The sequence below is a fragment of the Bufo gargarizans genome, unplaced genomic scaffold, assembly GCF_014858855.1.
Source record: "Bufo gargarizans isolate SCDJY-AF-19 unplaced genomic scaffold, ASM1485885v1 original_scaffold_1964_pilon, whole genome shotgun sequence".
NCBI lineage: Eukaryota > Metazoa > Chordata > Amphibia > Anura > Bufonidae > Bufo > Bufo gargarizans.
The window spans coordinates 126,371-145,482 of NW_025334587.1; the positions used below are offsets into that span (position 1 = coordinate 126,371).

General features: G+C 52.9%; 1 protein-coding gene, 4 non-coding genes and 4 pseudogenes across 5 annotated transcripts in view; 8 read left to right on the forward strand and 1 right to left on the reverse strand.

Moving 5' to 3' along the window:
* LOC122923818 (carbonic anhydrase 1-like) overlaps window positions 1-614 on the reverse strand; it is a 71,583-nt gene extending 70,969 nt beyond the window's left edge. The window contains exons 1-2 of the mRNA XM_044274666.1: window positions 485-614; window positions 215-379 (exon numbers count right to left, since the gene is read on the reverse strand). Of these exons, the coding sequence (XP_044130601.1) occupies window positions 215-379; window positions 485-614 (295 nt within the window). The remainder of the gene's footprint in view (window positions 1-214; window positions 380-484) is intronic.
* A 4,754-nt stretch (window positions 615-5,368) lies between these two features.
* Window positions 5,369-5,487, forward strand: LOC122923820. Its single transcript, XR_006387326.1, has one exon. It is a non-coding gene; the product is annotated as a 5S ribosomal RNA (ribosomal RNA).
* Window positions 5,488-6,499: 1,012 nt separating this feature from the next.
* Window positions 6,500-6,619, forward strand: LOC122923827 (annotated as a pseudogene).
* A 645-nt stretch (window positions 6,620-7,264) lies between these two features.
* Window positions 7,265-7,381, forward strand: LOC122923822 (annotated as a pseudogene).
* Window positions 7,382-7,481: 100 nt separating this feature from the next.
* On the forward strand, window positions 7,482-7,601 carry LOC122923823 (annotated as a pseudogene).
* A 645-nt stretch (window positions 7,602-8,246) lies between these two features.
* Window positions 8,247-8,365, forward strand: LOC122923824. Its single transcript, XR_006387327.1, has one exon. It is a non-coding gene; the product is annotated as a 5S ribosomal RNA (ribosomal RNA).
* Window positions 8,366-9,378: 1,013 nt separating this feature from the next.
* Window positions 9,379-9,498, forward strand: LOC122923821 (annotated as a pseudogene).
* Window positions 9,499-10,143: 645 nt separating this feature from the next.
* On the forward strand, window positions 10,144-10,262 carry LOC122923825. Its single transcript, XR_006387328.1, has one exon. It is a non-coding gene; the product is annotated as a 5S ribosomal RNA (ribosomal RNA).
* Window positions 10,263-11,183: 921 nt separating this feature from the next.
* LOC122923826 lies at window positions 11,184-11,302 on the forward strand. Its single transcript, XR_006387329.1, has one exon. It is a non-coding gene; the product is annotated as a 5S ribosomal RNA (ribosomal RNA).
* The last annotated feature ends 7,810 nt before the right edge of the window (window positions 11,303-19,112 follow it).

Consider the following 19,112-nt stretch of genomic DNA (forward strand, 5'->3'; position numbering starts at 1 on the left):
AACGGACAGCCTTGTCTCGTCCCCCTTTCCAGAGCAATAGCAGGTAATAACTGACCATTCACTCTAATTCTGGCCCTGGGCTCAAAGTATAAGAGCTTGACCCATTTTAAAAAAAATGAACCGAAGCCCATCTCAGACATGACAGCCCACAAATATTCCCACTCGACGCTGTCAAAAGCTTTGGCAGCGTCAAGTGAGACCACCGCAGCCTTACTATCCTGTCTATCTCCACCCTCCAGCTGAAGATTCAAGAATAACCGTCTAAGGTTCAAGGCCGTAGATTTACCAGGCATAAATCCATATTGATCATCGTGGATTATAGTCTGAATGACCCTATTTAAACGATTGGCCAGAACTTTAGCCAGAAGTTTTACATCCACTGTCAGGAGAGATATGGGCCTGTAGGAGTCTACCAGAGAGGGGTCCTTGCCGGGCTTGGGTATCACCACTACTATCGCCTCTCTCATAGAGCAGGGCAACCTACCCTCTTGATACGCATCTTTAAAAACTGCTAGCAGGTGTGGAAGTAATAATTCCCCATGTTTCTTGTAGAATTCCCCAGGGAGACCATCCCCACCAGGCACCTTGCTATTGGGGATGGAATTCAGCGCCATCTCCAGTTCCTCCAAAGTTATATCTTCATCAAGAAGCAACCTATTTTCCTCAGATAAGACAGGGATGTTAATCCCCTTTAAATAATTGGATCCGTTCGACGCATTAGTGACCAATCTGGACCTATACACCTCCCCAAAATGAGTATAGAATTCTCCCAGGATGTTCTCATCTCCCGTCACCAATCTCCCTCCAGTTCCTCTAATTGAGGCTATACAAAAAGGACCATTTTGTGCTTTAGTCACAGTAGCTAACAAGTGGCCCGCACTTTCTCTTTCAGCAAAATATCTCTGAGTCACAAATAGATGTTTATCCTCCGCCCTAGTCTGTATGTGTTCTTTCAGAAGCTTTTGAGCCTCCTTCCACTGCGCCTCATTAGTCGATGTAGGTTGATCCACAAATCTAGCTTCTAACTGCGTAACTCGTCAACCAGCAGGGGTCACTCTCCTCTAAGCCTAGTTTACATTCACTTTTTCAACCGCTCACTTGCTTCATTGCATTCGCTTTCTCTCTCCTGCTCTTTAACCCTTGCAAAACCCCAGTATGCTTGTTAGCCTCCTGCCCACCACCATTCTTGCTTCTTACTTTTGAGACTAGGCTTCACTTCCATAGTACCCATGCCTCCCGCAGGGCTGGAGGCAATCACCGCTAACCTGCAGGCTCATTTACAGCGCCACACCAGCACAACATCCTTGCGGGCAATAGGCCCTAGCAAAGAGAAGCCTGCTGAAAAAGCAGCTTGCAATCATTCGCACCCATCTCACCTTCTTCCTTCAAAGGGGCATCCCGGCCAGAAGCAATTATCGCCACCCACTGGACAGATGATAACTGCTAGCTGGGCGAGGGAGCGACCCCTGGGAGCCCACCCAAAGGCACACGGGTGAGAATTGCTTCTGGCCGGAATACCCCTTTTCATTCACCTCCGGACACCTGGCTCCATCCCAACTTGCAGCTCCGCCTTTTGCAGCTGGAATCATTTCTTGGCCCGCCGAAAGCCTGTCCTGAGCGTTTTACAGACACCTGCTGCTCGGGCGCTACGGCGGCAAATCTTTCATGGCTGAAAAAAGACACCTGTCGGCATGGGGAGGGGTGGGGTATGGGGGGCGGGTCTTAACCCATTGGCCGTTCAGACCCGTCCCCTAATGGGCCAGAGTGGCGCTGTGCCGGGATTCACGGCTCGAAAGCTCCTGACTGTGTTAGGCATTTTGCCATGCCCCCAACCAGATGTCCCTCGATGCTGGACAGAGGGGAAGGAAGTCCGTCGCTGAAGTCCCGAGGGCGTTGGCTGTTTAGCGCTGGGCCGGCGCTACCTCCTGTTCCTGGCCAGTCCTCGGCTCACCAAGCGTGTGCGCGCCGCTTCGTCTCCGTGCGAGCTCCAGGAAGGCTGCCTGGGCGACGGGACAGGCGGTGTCTACCGGCCATGCCACCCTGGGTACGCTTGATCTCGTCCGATCTCAGAAGCTGTAGTGTCCCACTAGGTAAAGGTGGGCACTACACAGGTTAATGTGTTTCATTGCATTGAATGTCATGTGCATGTTTTTCCCTGTGTTATCTGGGTGTCAGGCCTGTCAGGGTGTAATTTAGCCTCCCAGACGTTAGAGGGAGCTAGAGAGCCCTAGATATACAGTCATGTGAAAAAATTAGGACACCCTTTGAAAGCATGTGGTTTTTTGTAACATTTTTAATAAAAGGTTATTTCATCTCCGTTTCAACAATACAGAGAGATTAAAGTAATCCGACTAAACAAAGAAAACTGAAGAAAAGTCTTTTCAAGATCTTCTGTAAATGTCATTCTACAAAAATGCCTATTCTAACTGAGGAAAAAGATAGGACACCCTTGCCCCTAATAGCGAGTGTTACCTCCTTTGGCTGAAATAACTGCAGTGAGACGGTTCTTGTAGCCATCTACCAGTCTTCGACATCGGTCTGAGGAAATTTTACCCCACTCCTCAATGCAGAACTTTTTCAGCTGTGAGATGTTTGAGGGGTTTCTTGCACGTACAGCCCTTTTCAAGTCACCCCACAGCATCTCAATGGGATTCAAATCTGGACTTTGACTTGGCCATTCCAGGACTCTCCATTTCTTCTTTTTCAGCCAATCTTTGGTTGATTTACTAGTATGTTTTGGGTCATTGTCATGTTGCATGGTCCAGTTCCGCTTCAGCTTTAATTTTCTAACTGATGGTCTCACATGTTCTTCAAGCACCTTCTGATACACAGTAGAATTCATCGTGGATTCTATGATGGTGAGCTGACCAGGTCCTGCTGCAGCAAAGCAGCCCCAAACCATGACACTTCCACCTCCATGCTTCACAGTTGGTATGAGGTTCTTTTCTTGGAATGCTGTGTTTGGTTTACGCCAAACATGTCCTCTGCTGTTGTGTCCAAATAATTCAATTTTGGACTCATCTGTCCAAAGAACATTATTCTAGAAGTCCTGGTCTTTGTCAACTTTATCTCTGGCAAATGTCAGTCTGGCCTCGATGTTTCTCTTGGAAAGCAAAGGTTTCCTCCTTGCACACCTCCCATGCAAGTTAAACTTGTACAGTCTCTTTCTGATTGTAGAGGCATGTACTTCTACATCAACAGTAGCCAGAGCCTGCTGTAGTTCTCGAGATGACACTTTACGGTTTTTGGAGACCTCTTTTAGCATCTTGCGGTCTGCTCTTGGGGTGAACTTGCTGGGGCGACCAGTCCTGGGCATGTTGGCAGTTGTTTTGAAAGCCCTCCACTTGTAGACTATCTTCCGGACAGTGGAATGGCTGATTTCAAAATCTTTTGAGATCTTTTTAAATTCCTTCCCAGACTCATAGGCTGCTACAATCTTTTTTCTGAAGTCCTCTGACAGCTCTTTTGCTCTCACCATGGTGCTCACTCTCACTTCAACAGTCAGGAGCACACCAAACTAAATGTCTGAGGTTTAAATAGGGCAAGCCTCATTCAACAAGCAGAGTAACGATCTACTAATTATGTGCACCTGGTGTGATATACCTGTGTGAGATCTGAGCCAATTTAAGAGGGAATACATGTGAGGGTGTCCTATCTTTTTCCTCAGTTAGAATAGGCATTTTTGTAGAATGACATTTACAGAAGATCTTGAAAAGACTTTTCTTCAGTTTTCTTTGTTTAGTTGGATTACTTTAATCTCTCTGTATTGTTGAAACGGAGATGAAATAACCTTTTATTAAAAATGTTACAAAAAACCACATGCTTTCAAAGGGTGTCCTAATTTTTTCACATGACTGTATATAGGAAGGCCCAGACAGGGGAGAGTTAGTTGATTCCAGGGGACTAGAGGAGTTACCTCGTCAGCCTGAAGCTCCTGAGGCTAAGCTTAGCTCAGTTGAGATACCCCAGTAGCAGGACAGAACTTCCTGGGAGAAACCCACAGTCCTTCACCAGACAAGTCATTTAATGGGCAGAGGAACTATAAAGTAGTAAAGCAGGAATTTAATATGAGAGGAAGATATATATATTACCAAGGATTTAAGCCACCATTTAGGAATCCGGGCCTTGGGATAGAAAGCCAGACAGGAGTTCTAGAAAGAACAGTGTAGTCTATTTCTGAGGAAAGGTACAACCTGATTCTGAGTGCATTGTGGATTTACCCTCTGAGTATCTTGCATAATCAATACCTGCCATCTTGTGGAATAAGCCTGCTTGTAAAGCTGTGATCTAAAAGACTGTGTTACCATCTGTATGTACAAAGTTGGACTGTTAAGTAAAGCAATGTTTGGTTCACTACACCACCTATGTACCTCACTTATTCCAACTATAAACCGGTGTGCCACCGTCAAAGGCACTGGCGTCATGAACTTTAAAGGGACCTTGCCCCAGGCACTCAAAATACCCGTAACATCCAGGGCACCTCATCCACCATCAGGCCTGGTCCCTACATACAGAGTGTGCCCCAGAGGAACCGTGTCTACCTCTCCTTCACTGCCACATGCCTGCCCAGGGTTCTCCAATACAGTGAGCAACCCTTGATTGCCCATAACCGTGACCTCACTTCGCTATACCCTGCAGGTCTGGCATGTTGCAAAGCAAAGCAGGGTTGGGCTCGGCCAGTAATTGGATGGGAGACCTCCTGGGAAGAGCGGGTGCTGTAGACCGTCTGTGCTTCCTCATTTATGTTTTTGTCATCTCCCGCTAAGATCGGCCAGCATGGATCGACGCCGCTACACACAGCGACTTGACGTTTTCCAGAGGAGAAAAGCGCAAGAGGCCTCGGGGACGGTTTGGCTGCTAATGGCTTCTCCCCTGCAGGCCTCCCACCTAGCTCTGGGTCCAGGCTGCAAGGCCTGATCATAACCTCCCGATAGCCTGGCATTTTGGAAATGAAAGGGTTAAAGGCAGCTGGGCCAGGCTTTTGGATGGGTGCCTGCCCATTTATGGCCAGCCAGCAGATGGAATGTCCCCCTCTGCTAAGGTGAACTGTGTGTAAGAGAGCCATTGAGTGGGTGAGCACGTGCAGGCCAGGAGGTGGCCAGAGCGCGGGGGAGGTGGGGGGAGTTCCGGCTAAGGCCTTGCAAAGAGGTAGGCAGACGGGAGACTGTGACGGGTGAGGTGGCTGGCGTGGGACTACAGGCGGCTAGCTGGGCGCGGGCGCTTCCTAGGCGCTCTGCGCTGCAGACAGGCTTTAGGGAGCAAAAAAAAGGAAGAGAAAGGAAAGAAGAAAAAGGCCTAGTGTTCAGCAGCCCTGGAAATGCCTGCCAGACTGAAAAGGGGAAGAGCAGCAAGTGAGAGGCTTGCTTCCGCCTACGGCCACACCACCCTGAACACGCCCGATCTCGTCTGATCTCGGAAGCTAAGCAGGGTCGGGCCTGGTTAGTACTTGGATGGGAGACCGCCTGGGAATACCAGGTGCTGTAGGCTTTTGCTTTTGCTTTTCCTCACGTCAACCAGCAGGGGTCACTCTCCTCTATGCCTAGTTTACATTCACTTTTTCAACCGCTCACTTGCTTCATTGCATTCGCTTTCTCTCTCCTGCTCTTTAACCCTTGCAAAACCCCAGTATGCTTGTTAGCCTCCTGCCCACCACCAGTCTTGCTTCTTACTTTTGAGACTAGGCTTCACTTCCATAGTACCCATGCCTCCCGCAGGGCTGGAGGCAATCACCGCTAACCTGCAGGCGCATTTACAGCGCCACACCAGCACAACATCCTTGCGGGCAATAGGCCCTAGCAAAGAGAAGCCTGCTGAAAAAGCAGCTTGCAATCATTCGCACCCATCTCACCTTCTTCCTTCAAAGGGGCATCCCGGCCAGAAGCAATTATCGCCACCCACTGGACAGATGATAACTGCTAGCTGGGCGAGGGAGCGACCCCTGGGAGCCCACCCAAAGGCACACGGGCGAGAATTGCTTCTGGCCGGAATACCCCTTTTCATTCACCTCCGGACACCTGGCTCCATCCCAACTTGCAGCTCCGCCTTTCGCAGCTGGAATCATTTCTTGGCCCGCCGAAAGCCTGTCCTGAGCGTTTTACAGACACCTGCTGCTCGGGCGCTACGGCGGCAAATCTTTCATGGCTGAAAAAAGACACCTGTCGGCATGGGGAGGGGTGGGGTATGGGGGGGGGCGGGTCTTAACCCATTGGCCGTTCAGACCCGTCCCCTAATGGGCCAGAGTGGCGCTGTGCCGGGATTCACGGCTCGAAAGCTCCTGACTGTGTTAGGCGTTTTGCCATGCCCCCAACCAGATGTCCCTCGATGCTGGACAGAGGGGAAGGAAGTCCGTCGCTGAAGTCCCGAGGGCGTTGGCCGTTTAGCGCTGGGCCGGCGCTACCTCCTGTTCCTGGCCAGTCCTCGGCTCACCAAGCGTGTGCGCGCGCCGCTTCGTCTCCGTGCGAGCTCCAGGAAGGTCTGCCTGGGCGACGGGACAGGCGCTGTCTACCGGCCATGCCACCCTGGGTACGCCTGATCTCGTCCGATCTCAGAAGCAAAGCAGGGTTGGGCTCGGCCAGTACTTGGATGGGAGACCTCCTGGGAAGAGCGGGTGCTGTAGACCGTCTGTGCTTCCTCATTTATGTTTTTGTCATCTCCCGCTCAGATCGGCCAGCATGGATCGACGCCGCTACACACAGCGACTTGACGCTTTCCAGAGGAGAAAAGCGCAAGAGGCCTCGGGGACGGTTTGGCTGCTAATGGCTTCTCCCCTGCAGGCCTCCCACCTAGCTCTGGGTCCAGGCTGCAAGGCCTGATCATAACCTCCCGGTAGCCTGGCATTTTGGAAATGAAAGGGTTAAAAGGCAGCTGGGCCAGGCTTTGGGGCGGGTGCCTGCCCGTTTATGGCCAGCCAGCAGAAGGAATGTCCCCCTCTGCTAAGGTGAACTGTGTGTAAGAGAGCCATTGAGTGGGTGAGCACGTGCAGGCCAGGAGGTGGCCAGAGCGCGGGGGAGGTGGGGGGAGTTCTGGCTAAGGCCTTGCAAAGAGGTAGGCAGACGGGAGACTGTGACGGGTGAGGTGGCTGGCGTGGGACTACAGGCGGCTAGCTGGGCGCGGGCGCTTCCTAGGCGCTCTGCGCTGCAGACAGGCTTTAGGGAGCAAAAAAAAGGAAGAGAAAGGAAAGAAGAAAAAGGCCTAGTGTTCAGCAGCCCTGGAAATGCCTGCCAGACTGAAAAGGAGAAGAGCAGCAAGTGAGAGGCCTGCTTCCGCCTGCGGCCACACCACCCTGAACATGCCCGATCTCGTCTGATCTTGGAAGCTAAGCAGGGTTGGGCCTGGTTAGTACTTGGATGGGAGACCGCCTGGGAATACCGCTGGGCCGGCGCTACTTCCTGGCCAGTCCTCGGCTCACCAAGCGTGTGCGCGCGCCGCTTCGTCTCCGTGCGAGCTCCAGGAAGGTCTGCCTGGGCGACGGGACAGGCAGTGTCTACCGGCCATGCCACCCTGGGTACGCCTGATCTTGTCTGATCTCAGAAGCAAAGCAGGGTTAGGCTCGGCCAGTACTTGGATGGGGGACCTCCTGGGAAGAGCGGGTGCTGTCGACCGTCTGTGCTTCCTCATTTATGTTTTTGTCATCTCCCGCTCAGATCGGCCAGCATGGTTCGACGCCGCTACACACAGCGACTTGACGCTTTCCAGAGGAGAAAAGCGCAAGAGGCCTCGGGGACGGTTTGGTTGCTAATGGCTTCTCCCCTGCAGGCCTCCCACCTAGCTCTGGGTCCAGGCTGCAAGGCCTGATCATAACCTCCCGGTAGCCTGGCATTTTGGAAATGAAAGGGTTAAAAGGCAGCTGGGCCAGGCTTTGGGGCGGGTGCCTGCCCGTTTATGGCCAGCCAGCAGAAGGAATGTCCCCCTCTGCTAAGGTGAACTGTGTGTAAGAGAGCCATTGAGTGGGTGAGCACGTGCAGGCCAGGAGGTGGCCAGAGCGCGGGGGAGGTGGGGGGAGTTCCGGCTAAGGCCTTGCAAAGAGGTAGGCAGACGGGAGACTGTGACGGGTGAGGTGGCTGGCGTGGGACTACAGGCGGCTAGCTGGGCGCGGGCGCTTCCTAGGCGCTCTGCGCTGCAGACAGGCTTTAGGGAGCAAAAAAAAGGAAGAGAAAGGAAAGAAGAAAAAGGCCTAGTGTTCAGCAGCCCTGGAAATGCCTGCCAGACTGAAAAGGAGAAGAGCAGCAAGTGAGAGGCCTGCTTCCGCCTACGGCCACACCACCCTGAACACGCCCGATCTCGTCTGATCTCGGAAGCTAAGCAGGGTCGGGCCTGGTTAGTACTTGGATGGGAGACCGCCTGGGAATACCAGGTGCTGTAGGCTTTTGCTTTTGCTTTTCCTCACGTCAACCAGCAGGGGTCACTCTCCTCTATGCCTAGTTTACATTCACTTTTTCAACCGCTCACTTGCTTCATTGCATTCGCTTTCTCTCTCCTGCTCTTTAACCCTTGCAAAACCCCAGTATGCTTGTTAGCCTCCTGCCCACCACCAGTCTTGCTTCTTACTTTTGAGACTAGGCTTCACTTCCATAGTACCCATGCCTCCCGCAGGGCTGGAGGCAATCACCGCTAACCTGCAGGCGCATTTACAGCGCCACACCAGCACAACATCCTTGCGGGCAATAGGCCCTAGCAAAGAGAAGCCTGCTGAAAAAGCAGCTTGCAATCATTCGCACCCATCTCACCTTCTTCCTTCAAAGGGGCATCCCGGCCAGAAGCAATTATCGCCACCCACTGGACAGATGATAACTGCTAGCTGGGCGAGGGAGCGACCCCTGGGAGCCCACCCAAAGGCGCACGGGCGAGAATTGCTTCTGGCCGGAATACCCCTTTTCATTCACCTCCGGACACCTGGCTCCATCCCAACTTGCAGCTCCGCCTTTCGCAGCTGGAATCATTTCTTGGCCCGCCGAAAGCCTGTCCTGAGCGTTTTACAGACACCTGCTGCTCGGGCGCTACGGCGGCAAATCTTTCATGGCTGAAAAAAGACACCTGTCGGCATGGGGAGGGGTGGGGTATGGGGGGGGGGCGGGTCTTAACCCATTGGCCGTTCAGACCCGTCCCCTAATGGGCCAGAGTGGCGCCGTGCCGGGATTCACGGCTCGAAAGCTCCTGACTGTGTTAGGCGTTTTGCCATGCCCCCAACCAGATGTCCCTCGATGCTGGACAGAGGGGAAGGAAGTCCGTCGCTGAAGTCCCGAGGGCGTTGGCCGTTTAGCGCTGGGCCGGCGCTACCTCCTGTTCCTGGCCAGTCCTCGGCTCACCAAGCGTGTGCGCGCGCCGCTTCGTCTCCGTGCGAGCTCCAGGAAGGTCTGCCTGGGCGACGGGACAGGCGCTGTCTACCGGCCATGCCACCCTGGGTACGCCTGATCTCGTCCGATCTCAGAAGCAAAGCAGGGTTGGGCTCGGCCAGTACTTGGATGGGAGACCTCCTGGGAAGAGCGGGTGCTGTAGACCGTCTGTGCTTCCTCATTTATGTTTTTGTCATCTCCCGCTCAGATCGGCCAGCATGGATCGACGCCGCTACACACAGCGACTTGACGCTTTCCAGAGGAGAAAAGCGCAAGAGGCCTCGGGGACGGTTTGGCTGCTAATGGCTTCTCCCCTGCAGGCCTCCCACCTAGCTCTGGGTCCAGGCTGCAAGGCCTGATCATAACCTCCCGGTAGCCTGGCATTTTGGAAATGAAAGGGTTAAAAGGCAGCTGGGCCAGGCTTTGGGGCGGGTGCCTGCCCGTTTATGGCCAGCCAGCAGAAGGAATGTCCCCCTCTGCTAAGGTGAACTGTGTGTAAGAGAGCCATTGAGTGGGTGAGCACGTGCAGGCCAGGAGGTGGCCAGAGCGCGGGGGAGGTGGGGGGAGTTCCGGCTAAGGCCTTGCAAAGAGGTAGGCAGACGGGAGACTGTGACGGGTGAGGTGGCTGGCGTGGGACTACAGGCGGCTAGCTGGGCGCGGGCGCTTCCTAGGCGCTCTGCGCTGCAGACAGGCTTTAGGGAGCAAAAAAAAGGAAGAGAAAGGAAAGAAGAAAAAGGCCTAGTGTTCAGCAGCCCTGGAAATGCCTGCCAGACTGAAAAGGAGAAGAGCAGCAAGTGAGAGGCCTGCTTCCGCCTACGGCCACACCACCCTGAACACGCCCGATCTCGTCTGATCTCGGAAGCTAAGCAGGGTCGGGCCTGGTTAGTACTTGGATGGGAGACCGCCTGGGAATACCAGGTGCTGTAGGCTTTTGCTTTTGCTTTTCCTCACGTCAACCAGCAGGGGTCACTCTCCTCTATGCCTAGTTTACATTCACTTTTTCAACCGCTCACTTGCTTCATTGCATTCGCTTTCTCTCTCCTGCTCTTTAACCCTTGCAAAACCCCAGTATGCTTGTTAGCCTCCTGCCCACCACCAGTCTTGCTTCTTACTTTTGAGACTAGGCTTCACTTCCATAGTACCCATGCCTCCCGCAGGGCTGGAGGCAATCACCGCTAACCTGCGGGCGCATTTACAGCGCCACACCGTCTGTGCTTCCTCATTTATGTTTTTGTCATCTCCCGCTCAGATCGGCCAGCATGGATCGACGCCGCTACACACAGCGACTTGACGCTTTCCAGAGGGGAAAAGCGCAAGAGGCCTCGGGGACGGTTTGGCTGCTAATGGCTTTCCCCTGCAGGCCTCCCACCTAGCTCTGGGTCCAGGCTGCAAGGCCTGATCATAACCTCCCGGTAGCCTGGCATTTTGGAAATGAAAGGGTTAAAAGGCAGCTGGGCCAGGCTTTGGGGCGGGTGCCTGCCCGTTTATGGCCAGCCAGCAGAAGGAATGTCCCCCTCTGCTAAGGTGAACTGTGTGTAAGAGAGCCATTGAGTGGGTGAGCACGTGCAGGCCAGGAGGTGGCCAGAGCGCGGGGGAGGTGGGGGGAGTTCCGGCTAAGGCCTTGCAAAGAGGTAGGCAGACGGGAGACTGTGACGGGTGAGGTGGCTGGCGTGGGACTACAGGCGGCTAGCTGGGCGCGGGCGCTTCCTAGGCGCTCTGCGCTGCAGACAGGCTTTAGGGAGCAAAAAAAAGGAAGAGAAAGGAAAGAAGAAAAAGGCCTAGTGTTCAGCAGCCCTGGAAATGCCTGCCAGACTGAAAAGGAGAAGAGCAGCAAGTGAGAGGCCTGCTTCCGCCTACGGCCACACCACCCTGAACACGCCCGATCTCGTCTGATCTCGGAAGCTAAGCAGGGTCGGGCCTGGTTAGTACTTGGATGGGAGACCGCCTGGGAATACCAGGTGCTGTAGGCTTTTGCTTTTGCTTTTCCTCACGTCAACCAGCAGGGGTCACTCTCCTCTATGCCTAGTTTACATTCACTTTTTCAACCGCTCACTTGCTTCATTGCATTCGCTTTCTCTCTCCTGCTCTTTAACCCTTGCAAAACCCCAGTATGCTTGTTAGCCTCCTGCCCACCACCAGTCTTGCTTCTTACTTTTGAGACTAGGCTTCACTTCCATAGTACCCATGCCTCCCGCAGGGCTGGAGGCAATCACCGCTAACCTGCAGGCGCATTTACAGCGCCACACCAGCACAACATCCTTGCGGGCAATAGGCCCTAGCAAAGAGAAGCCTGCTGAAAAAGCAGCTTGCAATCATTCGCACCCATCTCACCTTCTTCCTTCAAAGGGGCATCCCGGCCAGAAGCAATTATCGCCACCCACTGGACAGATGATAACTGCTAGCTGGGCGAGGGAGCGACCCCTGGGAGCCCACCCAAAGGCGCACGGGCGAGAATTGCTTCTGGCCGGAATACCCCTTTTCATTCACCTCCGGACACCTGGCTCCATCCCAACTTGCAGCTCCGCCTTTCGCAGCTGGAATCATTTCTTGGCCCGCCGAAAGCCTGTCCTGAGCGTTTTACAGACACCTGCTGCTCGGGCGCTACGGCGGCAAATCTTTCATGGCTGAAAAAAGACACCTGTCGGCATGGGGAGGGGTGGGGTATGGGGGGGGGCGGGTCTTAACCCATTGGCCGTTCAGACCCGTCCCCTAATGGGCCAGAGTGGCGCTGTGCCGGGATTCACGGCTCGAAAGCTCCTGACTGTGTTAGGCGTTTTGCCATGCCCCCAACCAGATGTCCCTCGATGCTGGACAGAGGGGAAGGAAGTCCGTCGCTGAAGTCCCGAGGGCGTTGGCCGTTTAGCGCTGGGCCGGCGCTACCTCCTGTTGTAACGGTCAGCAGAGGAAGAGACCGTAGAGCAGGACTCAAGTACAGTGCAGCAGACAAGGAGGCTGAAGTAGAAACCGGCTTTATTAAAGGAGAACTCTAACCCTGCTTTCACACCTGAGCGTTTCTCAAATGCGCGTTTTACGCGCGTTTTAGTCGCGCGTGTTTATGCGCGTTTTTTGTAATAGTAAACGCGCGTTTGACGCGCGTTTGTGTGATTGACTGCCTATGGCCACAAATGCGCGTCAAAACGCCCCAAAGAAGCTCAAGTACTTGATTATGCGTCGGGCGTTTTACAGCGCGATCGTACGCGCTGTAAAACGCCCAGGTGAGAACCATTCCCATAGGGAAGCATTGGTTTTCATGTGTTGAGCGTTTTACAGCGCGTTTGAACGCGCTGTAAAACGCTCAGGTGTGAACTTAGGGTAACTGCCGGAGAAGCAGATTTACAATATGAACAGCTTGAGAATTCACAACAAAGATAATGGAAATTTGCATAAAGAACACAAATGAATCACAAACACAAGTACAGACAATAGCAGGCTACTCTCTTCTAGGTAGTCCTATCTGTCCCCGCTACCCGGGGTGCACCTCTACGGTGCACTAAACTAAATCCTATTCCACTATGTCCTAGCTCCGGTTAACATCAGTGCACTCACAGTTCGGTGTCCGGCACATGCAGGCAGATACAGTCTGGGTCCCGATCTGGTTGCTTGCTTGCTTGCTTCAGCGTGGCTCAGCTCTGGCCTCTCTTTGTAGTCTCTGTAACTCTGGTTAGAGATAATCAGCAGCTCTGGACGTGTAATCAGGCAGGGCCTGGAATTCACTCACGGTTCCTCTGGTAAGTGCCTCACACTACAGCAGTCTCTCTTCTACACCAGGACACATCAGGTCAGTCAGAGAGCAAACACACTCTAATGTTATGGACTATTGATACAAAATGGATACTTGCTTGTTGAGCTAAGATGGCGGCCAGGCATTCAGCCTACACCTATAAACTAGAATCTTACTTTGTGTTTTTATCATGTGTTTCTTTGTGGTTTCCGTTCAGCTCAAGCAAGCAGCTACAAAGAAAGAAGTAACGGTTTCACCCAGGAACAAGGGGGGGGAGGGAGAAGGAATTTCCTCTGGCCGTCAAGGTTACAGAAAAGTAGAGAGTTCATAGCCAATAGAAAATATATACTTTATCTTTCACCCCCCTCCCACTCCTTCCTCTCATGAAACCCATGTTGTTTTCAGAAATAAACCAGAGATCCTTTTTAACTCCATGTAGTGAGTTGTCTGTCTGATCTCTCCGTGCACGTATCTTAATTTGGAGCAGTACATCAACTGAACTGGCAGCTTTGTCAGAACCAGAACAATTTTGGCACCCAACGTGGGGCTCGAGGATTGGACCCTCTGTTCCCGTACCCCCAGAGACCAGACGAGGAGAGGTGCACTAACGGACACCGGGATCGCAACCCGTGATATGAGGTAGGAAAATTGAGTCATCTTGCCTATAAAGTGTCCCCTGGTGTAGCCTCTTGGTGTTCGTCTGAGGGAGGGGTGCGGAAGCAGTCTGGGACGTCCTCGAGGGCATGAAAGTAAGAACCCCATATGTTTTTTTTAAAGTCTTGATGTACTGTGTTGTGCCTATAAGTTGTGAAGACCCTGTTGACAAGTATCATTGACTGAGACACGGAGTTCTCCTGTGTGCCTGTATCGGAGTTCAGCCCGGTGTCTGACTCGAATCTCCATAAAGGGGACGATCACAGATGGGTGGAGAGCGGTTCGCGGTAGCCCAGAGTGTGCTGACCGGGACTCAAAGGTCTTCACGTCCAGTGATTACTCTATGCAGAGGTCTTTAGGCGGCTTCAGTAGGTACGAGAGATAATGGGAAATGAGGAAAGTGTCCCGAAGGGTTACTGTTCACCTGAACAGTACGTGGCGGACAGGAGAGGCAAACGTTTCATAAAAGGATTAAGTAAGTTGGAGAAGAGTTAAAGGTGTCTGTAAAGGAGGCATCCTATGTAGTGCCACCTGGCAAGTGTTGTTAAACGAGAAGAGAGGGAAGTTAGAAGATGATAAATTGACAGACATGGTCCGTGTGTGGTTGGACTGTAGTAAAGAATTTGAACAGACCGGGGGGAACTAAATTTTGATGAGAAAAGACAGAGATATTTCTGTAAGCCTGGTGTTGCATTGATACATGACTAGCCACCACCCTATAATGGCGCCGGGAAGAAAGCAGGTGGGTGGACCTGCAAAACATGTGGTCAACAGAATCCCTCCTCCCGTGATACGTGCCTTCCCTGTGGGGTTCCCCACCCACAAAACCACACCTTGGTAACTACTCCCCGGCACGTCCCATCACTTCCCGTGTTAGCTACAGCGCCATCTTGTCCCCAGGTAACGCCCATGAACGGACCTTTAATATCATTCGGTCCGGACCCCCCCGTCACTCCTATGTCACCCTTGCCCCTTCCTACTACCTTGTACCCGATGATAAACCCGGACGGTACATTCATGCTACCCCACTCACCTGCCACCCTTACTCCTATAATGGTAGGGGGGCAACCTGATGAAGCAGAGCAGGGGGATGCAGACGGTGCTGCAGAATCCACAATGGGCATACAAAATGCACCGGGTAATATGCAGACTCCTTCGCGGGGTACCCCGACAGACTACGGGGATCCGCCAACTTTATCCCTGGCACCACAGTGGACTGTACCCATGACCGTGCGCCCATCATGACGTTCACAAGATCAAATACTGCAGGGTCAGACTACAGAGTTACAAAAGAACTTACAGAAAATTGAGCAGGGAAACCTTGAGACACTGAAAGAAGCCCTAGCACTTAACCGGCCACAGGGACCACCAAAATATGTGTCTTTCACCCCACAACAGTTATTCACCATAGTGAATTTACTGCCTGACCCTGAGACCCATCCCATGCCCTTTTTCAGGAAGCTGTCCCAAGTGCATCAAACCTATGGGTGCACATGGTCGGACCTGCAAAGTATAGTGGAAAACAAGACAGGTGAATACTCCACACTGATAATGGATCAAATCCACATCCTGAACTTAAAGGTGCTAACTTTGACCCCCGGGATCATGAGTCTGGAGAATTCTTTATAGAACAACTACAGAAATGGACAAAAGCTAAATTAGCAGATCATTCCACATTGCAGGACAGCTGCGGGGGATCAGTTGACCCCCACCTTTTTTCTTTTCACAGAAATGTTAGTTTCTGCTGTGTTAGTCTGATAAGAAACTGTCTCGCTTCTTGGTCTTTGTGGTTTTCACTCAAATTATGTGACAGCCACGGCTGCCGAATGTGTGACAATAAAATTCTGCACTGATTTATATGAGCAAGGGGATTCGCTGCAAACCATTTTGCACCTCATCCCCAATACTCTCTGGGCCAGAGGACCCCAGGATATTGGATACCTCAGTGTCCCACCAGTCACTGTGACCCTGAAGGACCCCAAAGTCCTACCATACAGAGAGACTGGACCCAGTAGCCAGAGAAGCCCCTTCCTGTGTCAGAGCTATCCATGCTGCCAGCTCTCTTCTAAACGTCACATCTGACGTTGTGCTGGGTCATCCCCTCACTATTCTGGCTCCCCATGACATTTCTGCCATCCTCCAGCTGTCACGGTGGGGAGTGGGGAAAACCCCCCACCGTGCAATAGCTGTTGCTGCAACGCCAGATAGTGGGGAACAGGGAGCTGGTCACCTCCTCACGTAACCCTAAGCGCTCTCCCTGGACTCCTAGCGTATGAGCCGCCTCATAAGGTAAGGGGGCTCATACTCTCCAACCTAGGACCCTGCTATCCCTGCTACACCCTAGGCCTGATGACAGGGCAGAGAATGCCTGTGCATCCTCGACACGGATGACTGGCGTCTCCAGAGGCCCAGTAGCTGACAGGATGCAAGGCAATGGGGGAAACCGTACGGCAGGTAAGACACAAAGCACAATAACAATGTTATCTACTCTTACCTGCCGCAGCCAAGATGGAAAGAGGCTCCGGGCTGGGAAACCCACGGTCTTGCCTTCGCTTAACCCCTCCGGGTAAGCACGCCCCTTTCGGAGCCATCACACACCATAATCAAACCTCTCAGACACAACCCACACCACAACTACATACACCAGGTGGGGAGAGGAATGACAAACACACCGGAGGGGACAACAGACACAGCAAGGGAAACAGAATAATAAATAAGGGTGGCTCACACAGACAGGATTAAAAACAGCCCAGGAGCAGAGCTCCACACCAAGCTGAGCCAAATCCAAACTGAACCCTCAGACTCCAACACACCAACATATAAGGAGGCCTGAGGTCACACCCACACAGAGACACACCCAATGTTCACAACACACAGAAGGGGATTAACCCTTCCAACACCAATGGAAGGGAGGACAGCAACTAAAAGGGGAAGTGCATACAACTCAAACCCTGTGGACACCAAACAGGGAATGTGCACACATATAAAACACGTTGCCAAGGGCAACCGCACGCATGACTGTTGTCCGTGACAACCGCACCTGAGGCAACCACTAAGTGCCCCCAGCTGCGGTTGACGAACTCCAAAACGCGAGCAACCGCATGCGGCTCCCAAGGAGTCACGACCAAGACCGAGGGTCGTGACACTCCCTCCCCTCAAAGCCCCCCCCAACCGAAAAGGGAGGCTGGGGACCAAACAACAGGGGGGGGGGAGGGGCAATGCCTAAAAACCACCAGTGTCTCCCTCCAGAGCTGCCGCCAACAAACCTGGACCGTACACAACAGCCCCAGGTTGCCAGCCAACAAAGCAGACTGGAAGGGAGAACAACTGAAGGCACTGCCGGATAGATGCCCGTAACTCCCCCCGGAACTGCCGCCAACAGACCTGGACCGTACACAACAGTCCCCAGGTCGCCAGCCAACAAAGCAGTCCGGAGGAGGAAAACAGGACACCGCGTCCAACTCAGGTGGACGTTCCTACTCCAGGTCGCTGCCAGCAGACATTCCCCAACCAGCACACCTGCCGGAACACCAAAGGAATGCTGCCAGCAGACGACCAGAGATAGGAACCCTGAGAGGGACGAGGGGTCACCAACACGGACACGGTTAGCAAGGTGGCGGGGAAAAGCCACCAACCGTGCCGTTAACGGTGAACCCCGTAACGCTCTCCCTCCGGAGAACGCGCATGCACCCCATCGGCCTATGGCGATGCACGCTTTACCCTCTTTCGAGGGAACTGCGACTGCGGAGCCGTTATTTATTATTATGTCACGGTGGGGAGTGGGGAAAACCCCCCACCGTGCAATAGCTGTTGCTGCAACGCCAGATAGTGGGGAACAGGGAGCTGGTCACCTCCTCACGTAACCCTAAGCGCTCTCCCTGGACTCCTAGCGTATGAGCCGCCTCATAAGGTAAGGGGGCTCATACTCTCCAACCTAGGACCCTGCTATCCCTGCTACACCCTAGGCCTGATGACAGGGCAGAGAATGCCTGTGCATCCTCGACACGGATGACTGGCGTCTCCAGAGGCCCAGTAGCTGACAGGATGCAAGGCAATGGGGGAAACCGTACGGCAGGTAAGACACAAAGCACAATAACAATGTTATCTACTCTTATCTGCCGCAGCCAAGATGGAAAGAGGCTCCAGGCTGGGAAACCCACGGTCTTGCCTTCGCTTAACCCCTCCGGGTAAGCACGCCCCTTTCGGAGCCATCACACACCATAATCAAACCTCTCAGACACAACCCACACCACAACTACATACACCAGGTGGGGAGAGGAATGACAAACACACCGGAGGGGACAACAGACACAGCAAGGGAAACAGAATAATAAATAAGGGTGGCTCACACAGACAGGATTACAAACAGCCCAGGAGCAGAGCTCCACACCAAGCTGAGCCAAATCCAAACTGAACCCTCAGACTCCAACACACCAACATATAAGGAGGCCTGAGGTCACACCCACACAGAGACACACCCAATGTTCACAACACACAGAAGGGGATTAACCCTTCCAACACCAATGGAAGGGAGGACAGCAACTAAAAGGGGAAGTGCATACAACTCAAACCCTGTGGACACCAAACAGGGAATGTGCACACATATAAAACACGTTGCCAAGGGCAACCGCACGCATGACTGTTGTCCGTGACAACCGCACCTGAGGCAACCACTAAGTGCCCCCAGCTGCGGTTGACGAACTCCAAAACGCGAGCAACCGTATGCGGCTCCCAAGGAGTCACGACCAAGACCGAGGGTCGTGACACCAGCAGACTCAACCTAAACACCTCACTGCACAGCGCCACCTCCGGCTTCAGTGTAGTTTGCTTCTGCCAGATAATGTCACGATTCAGAGGTGCCGCATCCTCAATCCTGCTGCACTCCTTCCTCTTCCAAGGGGGGAGTATAATGGAGAATCTGAAGATTTTATTGATCTACAGGCACACTCGAGCTGACACCTCTGAGGCCAGAGGAAACACCCTAGCTGATCAAGCGGCCAAGGAAGCAGCAGTGAAAGAGGAAAGAGTCCAGTCAGACCAGATTATGATAACACAGGAAGATCTGGAACAAGAAGAAATCACATGGGACCTCCTGAAACAAATACAGAAACAGGCCACGCCACAAGAAAAATTGGATTGGCTAAAAGAGTCAGCCCAAGAAGAGAAAGAATCTGGACTGTGGACCCAAGGAAAGAGAGTATCTCTGCCCAAAGCTCTTTATCCTCTGATAGCTTCAATAGCTCATGGGCCCACCCACCAATCTAAGACCATCATGAAAGAACTAATAGACAATGGCCCCAGGTATAACCCCTGTCCTGGTGAGGCATACTCAGTCTTGCCTCATCTGTGCGCAGTGCAACCCGGGAAGACCTGAGCCTACACCAACCAAATGTCTCCCCAAAGCC